The 17,899-nt window shown below is 46.7% G+C and overlaps 1 protein-coding gene across 1 annotated transcript in view; it reads left to right on the top strand.

Annotated features, from left to right (window-relative positions):
- The window catches only part of STS (steroid sulfatase), a 159,417-nt gene that overhangs the window by 92,166 nt on the left and 49,352 nt on the right, over positions 1-17,899 (top strand). The window contains exon 7 of the mRNA XM_028114963.2: positions 4,089-4,225. Within this exon, the coding sequence (XP_027970764.1) occupies positions 4,089-4,225 (137 nt within the window). The remainder of the gene's footprint in view (positions 1-4,088; positions 4,226-17,899) is intronic.

Here is a 17,899-nt window from a genome sequence, read left to right as displayed (position 1 = left end):
TTTGCAGAGAGCCTTCGGGGGCGCTGACCTGCTGCACGAACCCCTGGAATCTGCCTCTCTCCAGGAACAAGTTCTGACCCTGCCAGCTTCAGATGCAGTCTGGTGGCAGGACCCGGCAGAGCTTACCTTTAGGTTTGAGTCTCTAGGACCGTGTCAGCCGGATGTACTCTCAGTGGATGCGCAGTGCGTGGACAGAACAAAGAAATAGCCGGGTTGTGTGCACATCGGTGTGGTGTTCACAGTGGTGGCCGACGCCGGTCAAGTTGGGACCTTGGTGGCATAGTAACAGTCAAGCCCTCGGATGAGGGATGTTCTGTTCGAGAGCTTCGTGGCAGATAGGAAAAAAAAAATAATGGCTTCACCATCCCCTTGCGTATGTGTTCAGTCTGCGTTCATAGGACATCAGTCTTGTGATCCTCTGAAATGATGACAGGTTGCTGGGAAGCAGCTTCCTTCGGCATTTTTCACAAATAGCGCAAAGGCACGGAGCAGCAGAAAGTTCAGTCTTTTCCCACAGCTTGCAACACAGTGGCAATAAATTTCCGAAAGCGTTGTTTACTGAATAGCTCTGGTGAATAACGTAGGACTTGAGCTGTTCGTGGGAAATCTCCCGCCCACCGACTCGATGAAGTGTCATGGAGTTTTCAAGGTCGTAGGAAAGGGAGACCCAGACCTCCTCCATGAGCCTGCCCTGCTCTCTGCATCGGGAAGGATATTGCCCAGCGAGAATTCCCTCACCAGAGAGCAGGCTGTGTCTGTCAGTCACAGCCCAGGGTATGTGCAAGGCTGCCAAGGATTTATGGGTGTGTAGCCCACGTTCCCATGCACTGTCCACCAGACCTGTGTTTCTGGACGGTCAGTCTTTGCCATGCAGTCCTCCGCAAGCTGATACGCGTCTCTGCATTTTCCAGGATTGTTGGTGTATCTAAAACCTCGTCGCTGTGCTTGGACTCCCAGGACCTTGGCTGGTACCCACAGTGTCTAGCCGGCTCAATGAAAAACGGCTCTGTAGAGAGGTGATGGAAATGAGCATTCTATAAATACGCACAGTGTCAGGATGAACGCAGGAACGGCCTTCTCCCCTTCCGCGGAGGGTCTGCGTACGTTGCAGGACAGGAGTCCCACTCTGCGGCTCGGCTTGAGCTCCCCTACTGGCCTGACGGCTCTCAAATACCATGGTTCATGAACGGTGTTTATGTCAGGCTCCCTCGTTTGCTTGGTGGGTGGACTTGGTCATCTCTTTGTTCGTTCTGGGCTCACATTTCAAAATGCCTCCAACTTGGGATCCTGCCAGGGAGGCCGATGGCGGGCTCTTTCTTCTTCATCTTCTGTTTATTATTTTTTCAGAAGCTCTTGGGCACAGGACGCCTCTTCGTTCTCAGCACATTCTCTCAAGTCACATGCCGTATCACCAGCTCTGATCACATACATGCTCAGAAGGTTGAATTTTTAAGCCACCCGATCTATTTTCCTTAAATCTAGAAATAAGCGGGAGAGCAGAGGACGTTGACATTGTAACCGTAGGTCATGTAACTGTCTATTTGGGAACAGTGTCACTGCATGTTGATTTGGGGGAATCTAAGCCGGTTTTTAGAGCCGTCGTCTTGCTTCTTGAGAAGCAGCTGCCTTGTGTCCAGGTGTGAGTAAACCTCCCACAGCATGACTTGGTTGGGGGCCACACCGGCTGGCCTCCTGTAGGGCAGAGGTCCGTGCCCTATCACGGCTTAGCGTCACATCTCCCAGGGTCTTGGAGGGCATCTGCACTTAGAAGCGCCCAGAGCGATGCGTCGCATGCAGACCATCAGCTCGGATGACAACCCCATTGGGTCCATCTGAACGTGAACACATCTTCTTTCCTTTCTGAAAATTAATGGGGACAGGTCATGGTTGACTAGCTGTCTCGGGTTTGGATTCTCATGCAAATTCTACTTTATGTGGCGATGTGGCATAGACTCCACGCAAGGTTTTTGCTTGTTTGCTGGTTGGGTTTTGGTGGAGTATTTTTTGTTTGTTTGTTTGTTTTTGGTCTTTTCTAGTTTGTTGTGAAACAATAACAGTGTCGCTTCCTTGTATATTCCTGTAAAAAGGGAAAGCGACAGAATTCAGCACAAGCCCTACAACTCTAAGGCGCCATACAGATGATTCACAGTAACTGGCTCAATTTGATCTGGATTCAGCCGGGACCTGGCTCATTCAAAGTTGATGTTTTAGGCTTATGTTCTGTTTCGGAAGGCAAGGGGAACATCAGTGCAAGGAACAGCCTTCCATGTAAAGTGTGATAAGTGGCAGATCTGAGGACTGTGACCCTGTAAGGTGCTATATGGCCTGGACGAACCCAAGCTATATGCACACGAATGCATTAAAAATGCATTTAGCAAAGCGTGCATTCATTTATCCGAGCTTAGCTTGTTAGCGTTGCGATACCCAGTTCAAACTTTGAAATGTTTTCATTATCTCACGATAACGACTTGAGGAACTAAATAAACACGTAAAAGCATCATTGATTTCATAAAGTAGATTATTTCTTGAGAGCTCTGGCTGTCTGGCAAAGATGATGAGCGGAGGGGAGAGTCCCTTCAAAATGATCAGAGATTTCTGACTTAAGAGCTTATATGTTATGTACATGTATGCCTGTACCAATAGGTGTCTATTTGCACATGTATATATGTCCCTATTCTAGTAATATATAGGTGTGTATGTGTACAGATTTACGCAGCTATGCTAATATGTATGCATATATGTTTCTATATATATACACCCATACTAATAACAGGTGTAGGTGTATGCACGTACACATATATACTGATATATAGATGTATTTGTATGTGTGTATGTACATTGCACTGATGCATCTCTGCAGTGCTCGGGAGTCCTGGGTAGACCCGCGGAAGCTGGGAGAGCTGATGCAGGGTTTCATCGACTAACAGAGTTTACTGAGCTTACGCTCCTTGGCAGTCACTGTGCTGGGCCCTGCCGCCCCGAGATGTCTGTGACATGCCCCAGCTCGTGGTCTGGTGGGACAAGGAAAGCACGTAAGGGATTCGTTGGGTAGTGCACCAGATGCTCTAGTAGAAGTGGCATTGGGCCACCCATCTATTCGTTATTCACTCCATTTGTGCCCCAGCAGCCTTCAAAAGGGCACTTAGGCGATGGTCCTGTTTAGACAGAAAGGCATTTCCGACGCTTTCCTGGACAAATGTGAAATTTGAACCAGTTACGTAAAACCAAAGTGCATCAACTAAGTGCATTTCTCAGAGATTGGCACAATGCCAAGAGGAGGGGATGTAAGTTGTTGACCCCTCTCAGCAGACCTGGGCGAAAACCCCCAGACCTTCCGACACTCACCAGGCACATGACTGTTGTCACAAGGCCCACCTGTTGACAATGAGTTACAACTCTCCCCCAGCTGTGTGTTCTCACCCATTACAACACAGGATGTTTTGATACATTCTGACTTAAGAAAGGCTTTTGCAATAACTTGAGACTCTTTATAGATCGGGGCTAGTTCAAAGAATGTTCCATGTAACTTCCAAAACGTCACTGTTGACAGTTGAGCAATTATTCCAGGAGACTTGCTGGGTCGTAGAAGGTGGGCAATATGGCGGAACAGTTGAGTTGGCATTAGGTGGGTAGATAGGTGTTGCCGTAAGAAGTCAAGTCAAGAAAGGGGTGTTTACTAGGCAGTAGCTTGTGTGTGTGTATGTGTGTGTGTGTGTACATATTCCAAAGAGAATACGCGTTTGAAGGCCCATGACTTCCTACTAATCACCATATAGAGAAGGAAGAATAGAGTTCGAGGACAAAGTAGGCCATTCCCACGACATTCCTTCCAGAGTTGTGTCCTCAGGGAATGTGTCGAGAACGTAGCACTTGAGTCTGCTGACCCGGACAAGGGGACCACAAGTCTTCTCCTCATAGGCACGCTGTGGACACTTCCATTTCTCCAAATAAAAGTGATGTCTCCAGTATTAGACATCACCTGGTGGTGCTTTCTGACTTTTCAGATGGCATCACGTCATACTAGTTTCATGGTGGTGGGAACGGAGGTGCACATGCTCATAGTGCTCTGAAATTCTCTCTTCTGGCAGGAACGCTGAGACGCCATTCCTGCTGGTCCTGTCATACCTCCACGTGCACACGGCCCTCTTCTCTTCCAAGGACTTCTCCGGCAAAAGCAAACACGGCGCGTACGGCGACGCTGTCGAGGAAATGGACTGGAGTGTTGGTATGTGTGTCTTTCTCTCCCGTGTGTGCTCACGGTGGGCCCGAGTCTTCTTCCTTCTCCCTCGCGTCCTGTGAATGTCCACCTCTGGGCTGCCTTTAGAGACAGCAGATGGGTTTCTGGGTTTTTGAAAAAGGTAATAAAACACTAAGTCAGAAAGATAAATGGAATATAAACAGCGTCTTCAGCCCCTAGTGCATGGTTGAGGCAGCAGGGGCTGCTCGCCAGGGGAAGACTGGGTCTGGGGGCCGATGAGCACAGATTAACGGAGAAAAGGAGCCGACGCACTGTTAGTCTTTGTCCTCGCGGGCCCTGTTAACGGTGGAATGTGCGCAGTGCTGTGTCTTCCGCAGTGCTGTTAGATAAGTGGCAGGTTTGGGGATGCAGAAGACCACGGGTGTGCACAGCCGTGGCACGCCGCCGCGGGTCCCCTGGCGATGCCCTTCTGTTTGGCGCCGGAACCCACTGTTTGCCTCTTCTAGGGCCGGTGCCATTGTTTTTCCAGAGGTGCTGGGAAGGCTTCTTATTTAAAAAAAAAAAAAAAAAAGTGTCCTCTCCACCTCCATGAGATCACCAGGACCCTGCTGTCTTCGCTTTTCTCTGGCAGAGCCGAGCGATGTCGGGTCTGTTCTGTAGCGTGCAGCGGAAGCAAAACAGGGGAACACCCAGGGGGCTCTGAACTCGTCCCTCCGCGCCTGTCTTTGCCGGTGACGCGTCTCTTGTGTGGACGTTGCTCAATCCCTGGGGACAAAAGGGCACACCATTGTCCAAATGTCACCAGTCCACAGGTTGCTTAGGATTGTCAGGTCTTTCTTTTCTTTTCCTTTCTTTTTTTTTTTTTTCGTTCTCTCATTCTTCCTCCTTTTCTTTGTGCACAAATCGACAGTTTTTTTTAACTCTTTCATCTAGATGTTTTGGGAATAACCTGATCATTGCCAAGGAGCACTTTTTTTTTTTTTTTTTTTTTGGTTGGTCAGTTGGTTTTAAGCTGCAAATCGGGATGCTCTTTGCCTACTCTGCCGATGACAAGAACAAGTTTCGGTTTATGGCGTTTTGCTGAATCTCGGAAGCAGCGCCATCTTAAGAAACAAGAGGACACGACCCTTATGCTAGCTTCTGGCTCTCCATCTCCAGGGTCTGTGAATTGGAGAGATGTCTTAAGTTTCTAGGCTTCAGGTCTGTCCTCTTTGCATGAAGAATTCAGACGAGGCAAGTCCTCGGTGCCTTTCTTCTCCGAGGGTCTGTGATTCTGTAGAAGAACAGAAAGGGAGTCCCTGTGACACAACATGCCCCTTCGCGAAGTTTACAGAACAGGTGCACGTACTGGGGCTCTCCCGTACACCAGGATGAGCCTGCCTCTTTCCCTTCTTGCTTCTTTAAACGTTGCATGTGAACCCCTGTACATTTTCCACACCTTCGCGGTGTGAGTCAGTAGAATATTTCATCTCCTTGATGAGCGTTGTGTTTTAGGTAACAGGTTTCTTAGACGCCTCCAAGTCTTCTGTGGGCTAGCACGTGAGCTCATGCTGGTATCATCAAGCGGACTGATTAATTTTTATTTCATCATCATGCCACACATGCGTGCCCTGAGTCATCAGCAAGTCTGACTTTCAGTGTCTTTCTACTCCGGGTGCCCTCCAGAACGAAACAGAGAGTGTTTTTATGTCCTTGAGATCTGCGTTAGAACCTGATGTCCCATTTGTAGATGATTCTGTGCTTTTCTTTCTGCCAGAAAATGAAATCGTCCCCCTAAGCCATGACATTAATTCCTCGGGATGTTTCTTCTGTTTTACCCATCCAGTACATCTGAGCATTTCGAGGAACATCCCTTCTTCCCAAGAAAAGCCTTTCCTTACGAGGCTGAGGGGGACTGCAGTGTTCTCAATAATTACATAATAAAGTAAAATGGGGATATTTGCTTAAAAATGATGCTTCCTGCAGGAGAGGCCCCTGAGAGAGGAGTGGAGAGCAGCAGAGGGCACATCTCAGCCATTCGGAGCATTTTCTTTCAAAATTGTTGGATGCTGCCTAATTATATGGAGCCTAACTTTCTCCACTGCAGGATTCTCTGCACCTAGAAAGGCATAGTCACAAGAAGCTCCTTTATTACTTAATTCTGCTCCAGGGCCATTCCCATGCCACGTCCTCGTGTTTATTGCCTTATTCCTAGCTGTGTGATGGCACTGTCTTGCATGGTTATAGTCACTGATGGAAGTGAGCAGGTAGCTTTGAAGTGAGGACCACAGAAGGGGTCCTGCCGAGGCACCGCGTGGGTGGCTCACATCCTGGATCTAGAATCCCTCTATGTAACCCGCGGGGTGGTTAGCCTTCTTTCAGAATCTCAGTGACTGGGGGCTCAGGGAGTGCCGCACACCCAGCCCCGGAGTCCGCATGCATTCCCTCCTTTGTGCGGTGGGCCGTCATTGCAGCAGGTGGTATGCTCCTTGTCTGCATTCTGCAGGTAAGGCAGGCGAGGGATGCTGAAGGCTGATACACCTGCCGGCCTCAGGTGTATTACTTACAGAATTAATGCAAGGGATGAGCAGGAACCCGAATGCAGGTGTTCCCCTAGAGCGTGAAGGCTGTTGCACCTGGTTCCACCGCTCTCCCTGGAACGAGAAGGGCCGCCTCATAAGCGCTGGATGGTCAACAATCAGTCAGAGGGATAGAGCTCATTCCCGTATTACTCACATTTGTTGAATACTGTGTGCCCAATTTTCTTTTCTTTTTTGGAGGGGGAGTGTAATCATGACAAGTCCCTTGACCTAAGGGAAGGCAGGAGCCACAGAGGGATTGAAGATTCTTCCGGGAGATCTTAAATTAACACAGTGCGGAAAGTGATGAATAAGTGTCCCAGCAACGATGCAGATAAGCTGCTTGAGAGTTTGGAGAGGGGATGGACGGACATACAGCCCACCATATCATTTCAGCAGGATAGCCCCACTCTCGAATCCTGGGGGCGGTAGGGGCACCGTCACAAAGTGCGATTTTCAATCCCAAGTAATCCTGAAGCCGTAGAGATTTGGAGAGGAGCAAACGGGCAAAATCACAGTGTGTTCAAATGTGCGCCGAGTATCTTGGGGGCGTGCCATCCTAGCTGTTTTTCTTCTCCCGGAAATGGAGTGATGTTTACCTGAGATCTGTGAATGGGAACGGGCCAGAGGGAGCAGGTGGAGGGATGGAGGTGGTTGCTGTCACTGGTTTCTTCTCTGTGGCTTGTACCGATCCAGACGACACTTCCAGTCTGTCAGGTGGAACTTGCATGCACTCAGCATTTACTTAGAGCCCCGTGCTATTAATAGAGCCCTGGGAAGGCATCATAAATCAGCACTTGCTCAGGATTCAGGGACCAAATTCTGTATCCTACAAAGAGAGACGCAACTCAGGAACAATGAGTGAACGCTGATGTAAAATCTCTAGCTTCAGATCAAACCTTTCAATTAAAAAAAAAAAAAAAGTTCCTGCTACTTCCAAGGGTTGGGATCCAATGGCTGACGGATTCTTTTCTTTCCAACAAAAACCGTGAGCCTTTCTTCTTTAGTGGAAGAAGCACCAACCTTGCTGTTGGCGTGGAGAAGTCTTCAGGAACGAGTATTCAGTTGCTCAGTATCTGTGATATCTCAGTATGCTCGGTGCCTGCTAGCCCCTGTGTCGGATACGCTGATCCTCAGTTTCTCCCGGCCTTTCCTTCTGTGGGGCTGGATAGTGCCACCTTCTCTGGGGGCAGGGATGGAACACACAGCCAACCGGAAGGAAAAATAACAGATGGGTTTGTGCAAGACAAGTTGGGGGTTATGGTACGGCACAAATTCCTCCTTTCCGTGCCTGGCGTATAGTCAAGCACGTGGCACGCAGTATCAGTGGCCACACATCAAATCCATCCTGAGGAATGGAGAATAAATTGGAAGGTCTCATTGAGCAGATCAGGACAGTGGCAAGGACCTCAGGTAACATAAGCGAATAAGGAGACTTGGATGTTGGTCAAAGCCCCTCAAACCCATGGCATAATTCTAACCAGGGTTTGGCTTTTGGGGCATGAGTCTAACGGATTATCCATTTAAACATGGACTCTTTCCAGGACCATTGTGAGACCCTGAAATGTAGTGTGCAGTGGATAACCCCTCACTTAGTAGGTCCCATTTGCCTGGGCCAAAGTGCTCTGGTTGGGTTCATGCAGAAGACATTTGCTTCTAGAATGCTGCAGACCAGGAGCACAGCAGGAGCTCCAATAAATCATATTTAAGGGAGAAATCGGTTGGGGGGGTGGTCAGCTGCCTGATACTTGCAAGGCCCTGTCCAAGGTGCTGAGATTGCTTGGGAAGTGTGGCTTTCTTCTACCTGTGTGGATAATAACGGTCCACCTGTGGGAGTGGATAAGATTGCTTTGAAAGGACATTGAAAGCGGTTGAGTAACTCGTGACTCGTTACTTCAATGGAAGTAAACCTTGAGTTTTACTCAAGGTTTACTTCCATTGAAATTCAAGGCGAAAGTTTAGAAATGAACTTCCATGTTTCTACTTCTCATCAGCTAGCATCACAGGGCCTAAGAAAGCAATGGCAATATTCTCTTTGTTCTCTAAGGAATGTAATCTGGGCCATAATGCTGTATATTTCCTTTGGGATTGAATACATCAGTTTTCTACCTTGAATTTTTAAACGCTCCTCTTCTTGCTACATGTGGCCTCCCTCTAAAACGTGAAAATAATGTGTTCAGTTCTGATGTGTACTGAAAACGGAAGGCCAGGTAGAACATTCAAAGGAAGGGCAAAATGGAAACAATCCCCAAAAGAAAAAAAGAAAGAACCCCTGAGACCAAGAAGAGTAGAAGAAATGGGGTATCAGAATTCAGGGGTAACGAACACTTCAAAAGACAATCACCTCCAACTAGGGAGAGGTGAGAAGACACAAGTGCATTTAGCTACTATAAACTTTATGGTTGTAGGAGGTTGCTGAATGAGGGGTATCTGAGGAGCTCAGGGTCAGTGGGCTTCACTTCAAGAAGCGGGGGGGATGTGGGTAGAGGGATAAGTTACTGGACTCTGTCTGAGCTCTGTTCTGCTTGGAGGGAGACCAGGAGTCGGGTGTTCGCTCAGGATGTGGAATTGGGCAATTTTCAGTCCAATGTTGAGGCAGGAGATGGATCACTGAATTGACTGAGGACTGAAATGTTGCCAGAGAGTATCACAAAAGACAATTCAGCTTTGGAGTTTGGGGCATTAGGGAATGACCCAAGTGTCAGGCCACGGCAGGGGAATGAGAAGAACGGGGAGGGGGGGGCTGCTGGTGGCTTGGCAGGTGATGGGTTGCACATCCAAACATGATGCAGGGAAGGTATTGGAAGCCTGGGAGGATGTGAAAGTGTTTACATGGCAGAGGCAGAACCATTACAGGTATGCGCCGGTGTGTGGTGTGCTTTTAGGAGTTTGGATAAAGGACAAGAAGTCAAGCTGCTTGTGTCAAGCATATCAAGGGACTGGAGAGCCAGGGCATCCAGCTGGCTCCTTCCTTGTGACTGCGCTCACATGAAAGACACCAAGCTCAGCTCCCCTATGACTGCAATAGCTGATTAGCTTCACTCACTTTCAGAGTGGAGGTTTATGTCTGGGCAAGACACTGGATGAATAATAGAATACTTTATAGGGAGCAATGTAGAGCCATTATGGACCACACATTCATTAACTGAGCTTCCAGTTTCATCAAACACTCAGTGGAGACTTGAAAATTATTTCAACGGTTGGTCACCAGCCAAAGTTCCAGGTTTTTAGTAGGTTTCAGGGAGTAAGGGAGGTGGTCTATGCACACTAAAGCATGCTGGCTTCCAGCTCTGTACAGCAAAGCCCCATCTGTCAGCTGCATGGCATGAAGGCAGTATTAAGAGTGAAATGCTCATAACACGTGACTCATTGTCACCTTGTAGCTGTGGGGCACATCACAGTGAATTATGCTCAGGACAGTCCCTACTCTGAGGCAGTGTGAACCAGAACATGGAAGCATTTTGTCATAAAACCCTTAAACTTCTCATGTAGAACAAGTACAACCTCCAGTCTTCTGCAGCCAAAGTTGGATGCGTTGTGAATTCTTAAACATGTTTTTAATTTGCATTGTGTTTAAACAAAAATAAATAAATGAAGCTAGGACTCACTGGCTCCAGAGTAGAGAGAATGATGGAGAAGAACAGGAAGCCCAGAAAGAGAATATCATGTAAATGTAAAGGTGGCCTTTCAAGGCAGACAGCTAAGAATAGATGATAACATTAATTGCAATAGGATGATTAAACTTTGGGAGACATAATTATCTTGCTGGTGCCTGGCACTGTGGTAAATGCTTTGCATGCACTTAAAAGAGACAGTGATGGTGGTTCTGATGATGATGATGGCGATGATTATAATGATGATGGTGATGATGATGGTGGTGATGGGGATGATGATGGGGATGATGGTGATGGAGATGATAGCGATGATGGTGATGATGGTGGTGATGATGATGATGATGATGAGACAGTGATAATGGTCATGAAGGGGATGGGGATGATGATGGTGGTCATGATAATGATGGTGGTGATGGAGATGATGGTGATGATGATGGTGGTGGTGGTGATGATAGTGAAGGTGCTGATGGTGATGGTAATGATGGTGATGATTAAGTTGATGATGATAATGAAGAAGATGAGAATGAGGGTCATGATGATGGTGGTGGTTAATCGTGATTAAGGTGATGATTTTGAAGAGGAGGATGATCATGGTGATGATGGTGGTGATGGTGAGGAAGGTGATGACGATTTTGTAGAAGATGATGGTGATGGTGTTGATGGTGATAAGATGATGGTGATGGTGATGATGGTGGTGATGGCGATGATGGTGGTGGTGATGGTGATGATGATAGTGAAGAAGATGATGGTGATAGTGATGGTGCTGCTGGTGATTACGGTGATGGTGATGATGATGATGGTGGTGGTGATGGTGGTGGTGATGATGGTGATGGTGCTGGTGATGATGGCGCTGAAGGTGATGATAGTGAAGAAGATGACGGTGATGATGGTGATAGTGATGGTGCTGCTGGTGATGACGATGATGGTGATGATGATGGTGCTGATGGTGGTGATGACAATGATGGTGATGATGGTGCTGAAGGTGATGATAATGAAGAAGATGATGGTGATGGTGATGATGGTTGTGGTGAAGAAAATGATGACAAATGAAGAATGATGATGACGACGATGATGAAAATAACAAGATGAGGAGAGGAGGAAAGAAGTGATGATGGTCCAGATAAAGAAGGCAGTTTCTCGGGGAGCTGTAGTTTAGGAACCTAGAGTAATCTACCCAACGCTCGCAGAGGTGGCATATGACACCTAGAAGGTTAATCTTGTTTTGTGCTGTACTGCTATTTCCCATTCATCTAACTGAATTCCCCATGCAGATTGAATTTGGAAAACTGACCCACGAAAGAATGCAGGGACATTATTATAATTGGGCTTTATTTATCCGGGATATCCTTGAGCAAGCTCTTTCTAAGCTTAAAAGCAAAGAGATAAATAGTAAAGGACAATATTTATAGACTAATATAAAATTTAAAATTTCCTGACATCAAAAAAGATAACTCAAAGTACTGATAACAAACCAGTTTAAAAGTTTGTGTTGTATCTACGTAAAATAAAGAGAAAATCCCTGAGGTGTAGAAGGAACTTATACAAAGAAATTGATTAAAAGATAATTACTGGAAAAGGGACTCTGCCAATGTAGTGTGTCAGATCATTACACACTTGGTAGCATTGAGCATTATGATTTCTGAAATAATAATAATGATGATGATGATGATCACCCCCCAAAAAATGTCTTTACTAGTATGATGAATGACACAATAAACCTGTTAAAATTGCATGTGCCACATTATATTGGTTGCTAAAGAGGGCAGACATTTCTCTTGGATTTCTTTTTTTAATTAAAAAAAAAGTCTGTTGTCATTTATGCAGCAGAGTCACCACATTTTCTTAAGCCCCAGTCCCAGGATGAGCTGATGAAGAGCTAAGGCTGTCTGGTCTTCTCCAAGTTGCCGCTGCTAACCATAGCACTCAGTTTACTTACAAAATATGTTTTAACTACTCAGCCAGCTCTCGCCATTTCTAAATCCCAAGGCATCTATGACACAATTATTAAAACTCAACTCAAGCAATAAATTGGATTTTATTTTCACACTGGTGCTTCTCTTCATTGAAAATTCCCTTTTGGAATTTTCAGAAGACTTTAAGTTGCTTGGGAGCATGCACACATGTTTGTGTGTGTGTGTGTGTGTGTGTACACACATGGGGTCCTTTGGCATCAGGTGTCTCTTCAAGTGCATCCTAAATAGCATACTTTTTTGGCAGAGTTTGTAAAATCTGCTTAATTCAATAACTTCAGTGTGATGCTAATTCCCCAAAGTGGAAATTGATGTGTTTTTTTTTTTTTTTTTAAAGACAACAGAACAAGGAACTGTACTAGTAGTTTATCCCAGACTATCAAATCTTGGGTATATGCTTGGAGTGACACCTCAGCTCTGAATCAGATAAAATACGACATCCAGTCTTGTCACCATAAGCCCTTCTTACCAAGATAATCATGACATAGAGCTTGCCGACAGACAGTATCTTCCCAGGGACTTTTGACAGGGCCTGCTATTACAACACCTCTGCCTAATAGGCACGTTTTTTATTCCAGCATATCTAGCCAGGAGGGAAATGAAATAGTCCTTATAGACCACTGTTTACCTGAATGCAGGATACCTAATGAGGTTGTGGAAACTTGAGGAAGACATCTAGGAAATGAGGATAACCCATAAATTGTAAAGGGATGTCTAATACGGACCCATCCGGGTATAATTTTCTCTCCACGGTCGTCAAACTGATTTAATCAATAGACACTATAAAAAAATTGCACGCTTGATTTGCAAAAGTATGCACTAAGCTTTGGGACATGTGCAAAAGAATTCAGGAAATGTTCAGTGCAGCCATGTCAGAGCACTTAATGTATACTTTCAGAATATGGGGCTTCCTCAACATCGTATATGTGATGTTGTTCCTAGAATATAATTTTATTTAGGTTCATACACCTTCCAGCCTTGAAGAAAAAGTAAATGAATTTATGATAAATGAAAATAAAATCAGCTGGTGCCAAGATTTTCCGTTATTGTCACTTTCTGAGATGTATGTTTGAGGACTCCCTTGTGAGTGATGGTTTGCAGGACACGGACGGCCCTCTACAGTGGGACACCCGTTGATTATCTGTGCGAATGCTAATTTTCTCATAATCTCAACAACTCTAGATATTATGATTCTGAAAAAAATGTTTACTTTTATATTTCTCGGGTGAAAAATGCTATCTCACCATTTCAGTTTTACTTCCTGTTACACCTGCCGTTGAAACCATACATTTTCATCCACAGTTATGTTTTTTTTTTCCTAAGAGTTCCATTCTTGTATCTCTTGAACGCTTTTCTATTGGATTGTCCATCTTTTTTTCTTATTGATTCGTATGGGCTCTTTACATATTAAGGACATTAGTAGTTTATTTGTTGTATGTTACAAATATTTTCCTGCTTTTGTGTCTTTTCATTTTATTTGTAGACCCTTTTGTGGTGAATTTCTGTGGCCAGAGTTAAGAGCCTCTCCTTTGTGACTTTGGGGATTGATGATGGGTTTTAAAAAGGCTTTTTCTACCTACGAAATTATGTACCTTTTCTCTTGTGTTTCCTCCAAATATGTGTATGCTCTCATGCTTTACTGCGAGGTACGTCAAGTATGGAAAGGAACGTGTGGGACCATTTGCTTGTGGCTACTGGGCTCGGGTGGTCAGCGCTCTTTGGCTAGCGTGGTTGTTAAGGAGGATGGGTCGTGGTGTTCCAGGGCTGTACTTCACCTCTGGGCGGCAGGCATCAGGTCAGGCTCTTTCTGCAAGGCGTGTGCAGAGTTCACACTAAAGAGAACCCTGCGGCTGCTGTCAGCCAGGTAGGTGTAGTCCAGCGGTCACCTCCCAGGGTAGGACCAGCACGAGACGATGCATCAGGGAAGGTCTGCTCTGTGAGTGGGCAGTGCTGACAGGTTCGTCCCTGTGTCGTCACCAGTAGATTTGGTGCTAGAGTACATTAGGGCATGCAGGACTGTCTGTTGCATCCCTCCCCCCGCTACCTGTGCATCTCAGGTGTTTTTTCTCCTCCTGGCCAGGGGCATAAACCCTTGAGGTCACATAGGGGAGAGGCTGTCCCCAAATGCCCCCAGCAGGACGTTCCTGCTCTGCTCCCCACCATCTTCCTGGGCACCAGGGAGGGAGCAGGTGGCTGATGCCATGGGGCATCCTGACCTCACCGGTGATCCTACCTGCGTCCCAAAGCTCCTGGTGTGCTCCTGGGACCCCACTCTGCTTCCGTTGATGGTCTCCCCTTGTCTTTCTTCTAGATTAGTTGTTTCACTTTTAAAGAGTGTTAGGGATAGGAAGGGGGCAGAAACTAGTGTATATCCACCTTGTTTCCAGGATATTCAACAACCTTTGTTAAAGCTACATTGATTTTTGCATCTAGAACAGGAAAAGAACAATTAGGGATCATTAGATGACATTTCTAGCATGTCACTGAACATATGATTTAATAAAAAGCAAGCAATTCATGAGCTCGGTCCTTTCTTTCCACCTAATAAGACTGTTCTCAAAAGGCCGTTAGGGATGTGAACTGTTCTTGGCGGTGTTAAATTGGAGGCTTAGGGTTATGTGTTTGCGTCTCCTGCTGTCATTTCCGGATGTCCCGTTGCCACACCGTTACCACCTGCACCCTGCCGTAGTGACACTGAATGCTACTAACAATAAGGATCCTCATCTTCGCTCGGGGCCACCTTCTGTCTCCGGGCATTATGCATCCATCCAGTCCCCTGAGGACAGGCCCTCACTAGTCCACTTTGCAGATACGGAAACCTAGGCATATGGAAGGGAAGTGGCTTGCCCCAGCAAGCTCTCACAGCTTGCAAGGGGCAGGGGCGGAATTCAGACCCAAGACCATGCCTTTGCGCCCCCAATGGTACTAAGCGGGACAGATGGCCTCATGATATGTGACTTGGGCATGTTGTTGGCAGCAGGGGTGCTGGGGAAGGGCAGAGACTTTGGGGCCAGATGCTTGAGGTTCTGCTGCAGCCCCAGGACCCCCTGGCGGGCAAGCCAGGGCAGATTACCATTCTCACTGGTCCTCTCGTTCCTCATCTGTAAAACGGGATTATAACATTGCCTATGTTGCTGGGATGTCTTGCAGCATGCCTGGGATGTATGAAGACCTCTACAGTGTGCTGTTATTATTATGGTGGCTGCACACACACCTTCCACTCACTTCCTCCTGTCATGCTGCACCTCCCCTCTGCCATTTCTCTAAGTAGCCTTCCTAATGCTTGTTTCGTGGAGGCAGGAAGCACACGGCCATAGATGTCTCAGGGCACAGTTTCATGGACTATGTCTTGGGACCTTTGGTTTGCTATCTGCCCGTGAGAAAATGGAATGAATCGCATCTTTCCATGGTCTCTGTCCTCGGAGATCATTGGAGCATGACTGTGTGCCTACAGTCTGTAAGAGTTGCATCTCCAAGGAGCCCTGCGGAACGGAAATTCAGGTTTGCTCAGAGTCTGCTGGTTGCTCACCGTCCGTGTTCTGAGCTGACTGCTGGGCTCAGGCACCGGAACCGCATTTCTCAACATGGCGGCCGGAGCTCCGGGCTGGAGACAGTGATGGCTCAGGGCTCTTCTGTTTCCTTCGGGACTCAAGCATTTGGGAAGGACAGTTTCTTTATGGCAGGACTCTGTACATCATTTTATTTGCTCCCAAGCAGTAGGAAAAAAGTGAAGGCAGATTATAAAGTAGCATATTTCCATAAGTGACTCCTTCTCGATCCAAAACAGATCTTGTCCACTGGGTACCACGGACACCATCGATGCAGGGAGTTAAAACGGGGACAGATGTCTGTCATTTTTGGAGTTAAGTGGGTGCTCGCTGTATTGCACACCCGATGTCGTTCATTTAACGTCTCCAGCTGTAGGTGCACCCATGGGCTTCTGATGTTTATCAGTTCCTGAAATCGTAGAACAAATCCTCAGTGACATTCACCTGCAAAATCTCCTTTGAGCCAGTCGTGGTAAAATGTTACTTCTGCATATGTGCACATCTCCAGTTAATAGAAAGTGGTTATCGAAAGAGCACTGTTGTCATAATATTGTTTCATTCTGAAGGAAGACAATACTCAGGAGAGAACAAATATGACAGAATTACAGCATTTTAAGTATTTTAACTTTTAATCATCGGAAGGTGGAATTGCCTGTCAGATACCTTTGTCGGCACTGCTGTATGTTGTCAAGTTTCATCAGCAACAACCATCGTATAAATGCATTTATGCGTCTGAATTTTAACAAGTAAATATGCCGCGCTTTAGGCAGAAGAAGACCTACAGCCAATAAGCTTGTTTGACAATCTCTGAAGCCTCGAGGACTTTGAGAAAGAAAAAACCATTTCGCCTTGTTTACACAACTTGACATTTTGGTTTTGTTTCATGCTGCCAGCTAAGCAAAGGGGCGGAAGAGAAGTCAAAGGACATTGTGATTTATTTTGACACGGGAGGAATTACCATATTCACACATAGGGTGGATGCCTCCGTCTCTGAAATGCTTTGTCATTTTACGCACAGGGGTCTTTCTGGGAGGGCATCCCAGCAGGGGGAGGATTCCGTACAAAACCGAGCTCTAGTGTGGATAGGAGCGGGTGTTGCTCATATACCATTGGCCCAGGCGGGTTGCAATCCATTAGATTGGGGGAGAAGAAAGGGAATCCTTGACCAGAACAGTGTAAATGGACTCAGGACAGCCACAAGGGTTGGTGAATATGGGCGGGATCCATACTAGAGAGTATGCCCTCCTCTGCGTCTGTATTTGCTTGAACATGAATATCCTGCGTCGTTCCTTCCAGCCAGTCTCACCAACAGTCAAGAGATCCCCTAGCTAGTGTGGCTCCGCAGGTGGCCTCTGCTTGGTTTTGTCCACGGCTCTGTGTTTCATGACCTCACTCTGCAGTTCGTGCCCATGCCATGGTGGCCAGCCTCAGAAAGGCCATTTCCCGGAGTAGGGCCCTTATTCTCATGGAAGAAAGCGTTCAATCCCTCCGCCTGCGATTGCTCCACAGTCCTACCTAAAGTATTTCCTTATGGGGTGGAAGGCTCTTCTTACCTTGCTGCTACCTGGGTCTAGGTGGCCCTGGAACTGCAAGTCATAGGCCAGGTCTATCTCTTCCCAAGCTCACTGCCTGAAATGCCATTTGCCTGCTGTTTGGTATCACTTTGGCTTTCTGCTCTGATAGCCACCATGGGAGAGGTCACAGGGCTTGCCCTTATTTTAAGAAGAAGGATGACATCCAGGTTTGTGACTGTCAGCTCTGCAAATCCCATTGGCCCTCTGGAGGTCAGTTCTGCAGATCCCACTGGCCCTCTGGAGGTCAGTTCTGCAAATCTCATTGGCTCTCTGGAGGTCAGCTCTGCAAATCTCACTGGCCCGCTGGAGGTCAACTCTGCAAATCCCATTGGCCCTCTAGAGGTGAGTTCTGCAGATCCCATCGGCCCTCTGGAGGTCAGCTCTGTAAATCTCATTGGCCCTCTGGAGGTCAACTCTGCAAATCCCTTTGGCCCTTT

This window comes from Eumetopias jubatus, unplaced genomic scaffold, assembly GCF_037043125.1.
Source record: "Eumetopias jubatus isolate StellerSeaLion01/CBP00866 unplaced genomic scaffold, mEumJub1_p1.0 scaffold_11, whole genome shotgun sequence".
Lineage (NCBI taxonomy): Eukaryota > Metazoa > Chordata > Mammalia > Carnivora > Otariidae > Eumetopias > Eumetopias jubatus.
The sequence above is the reverse complement of the archived record's forward strand: the minus strand, read 5'-3'. Positions and strand labels throughout refer to the sequence as shown.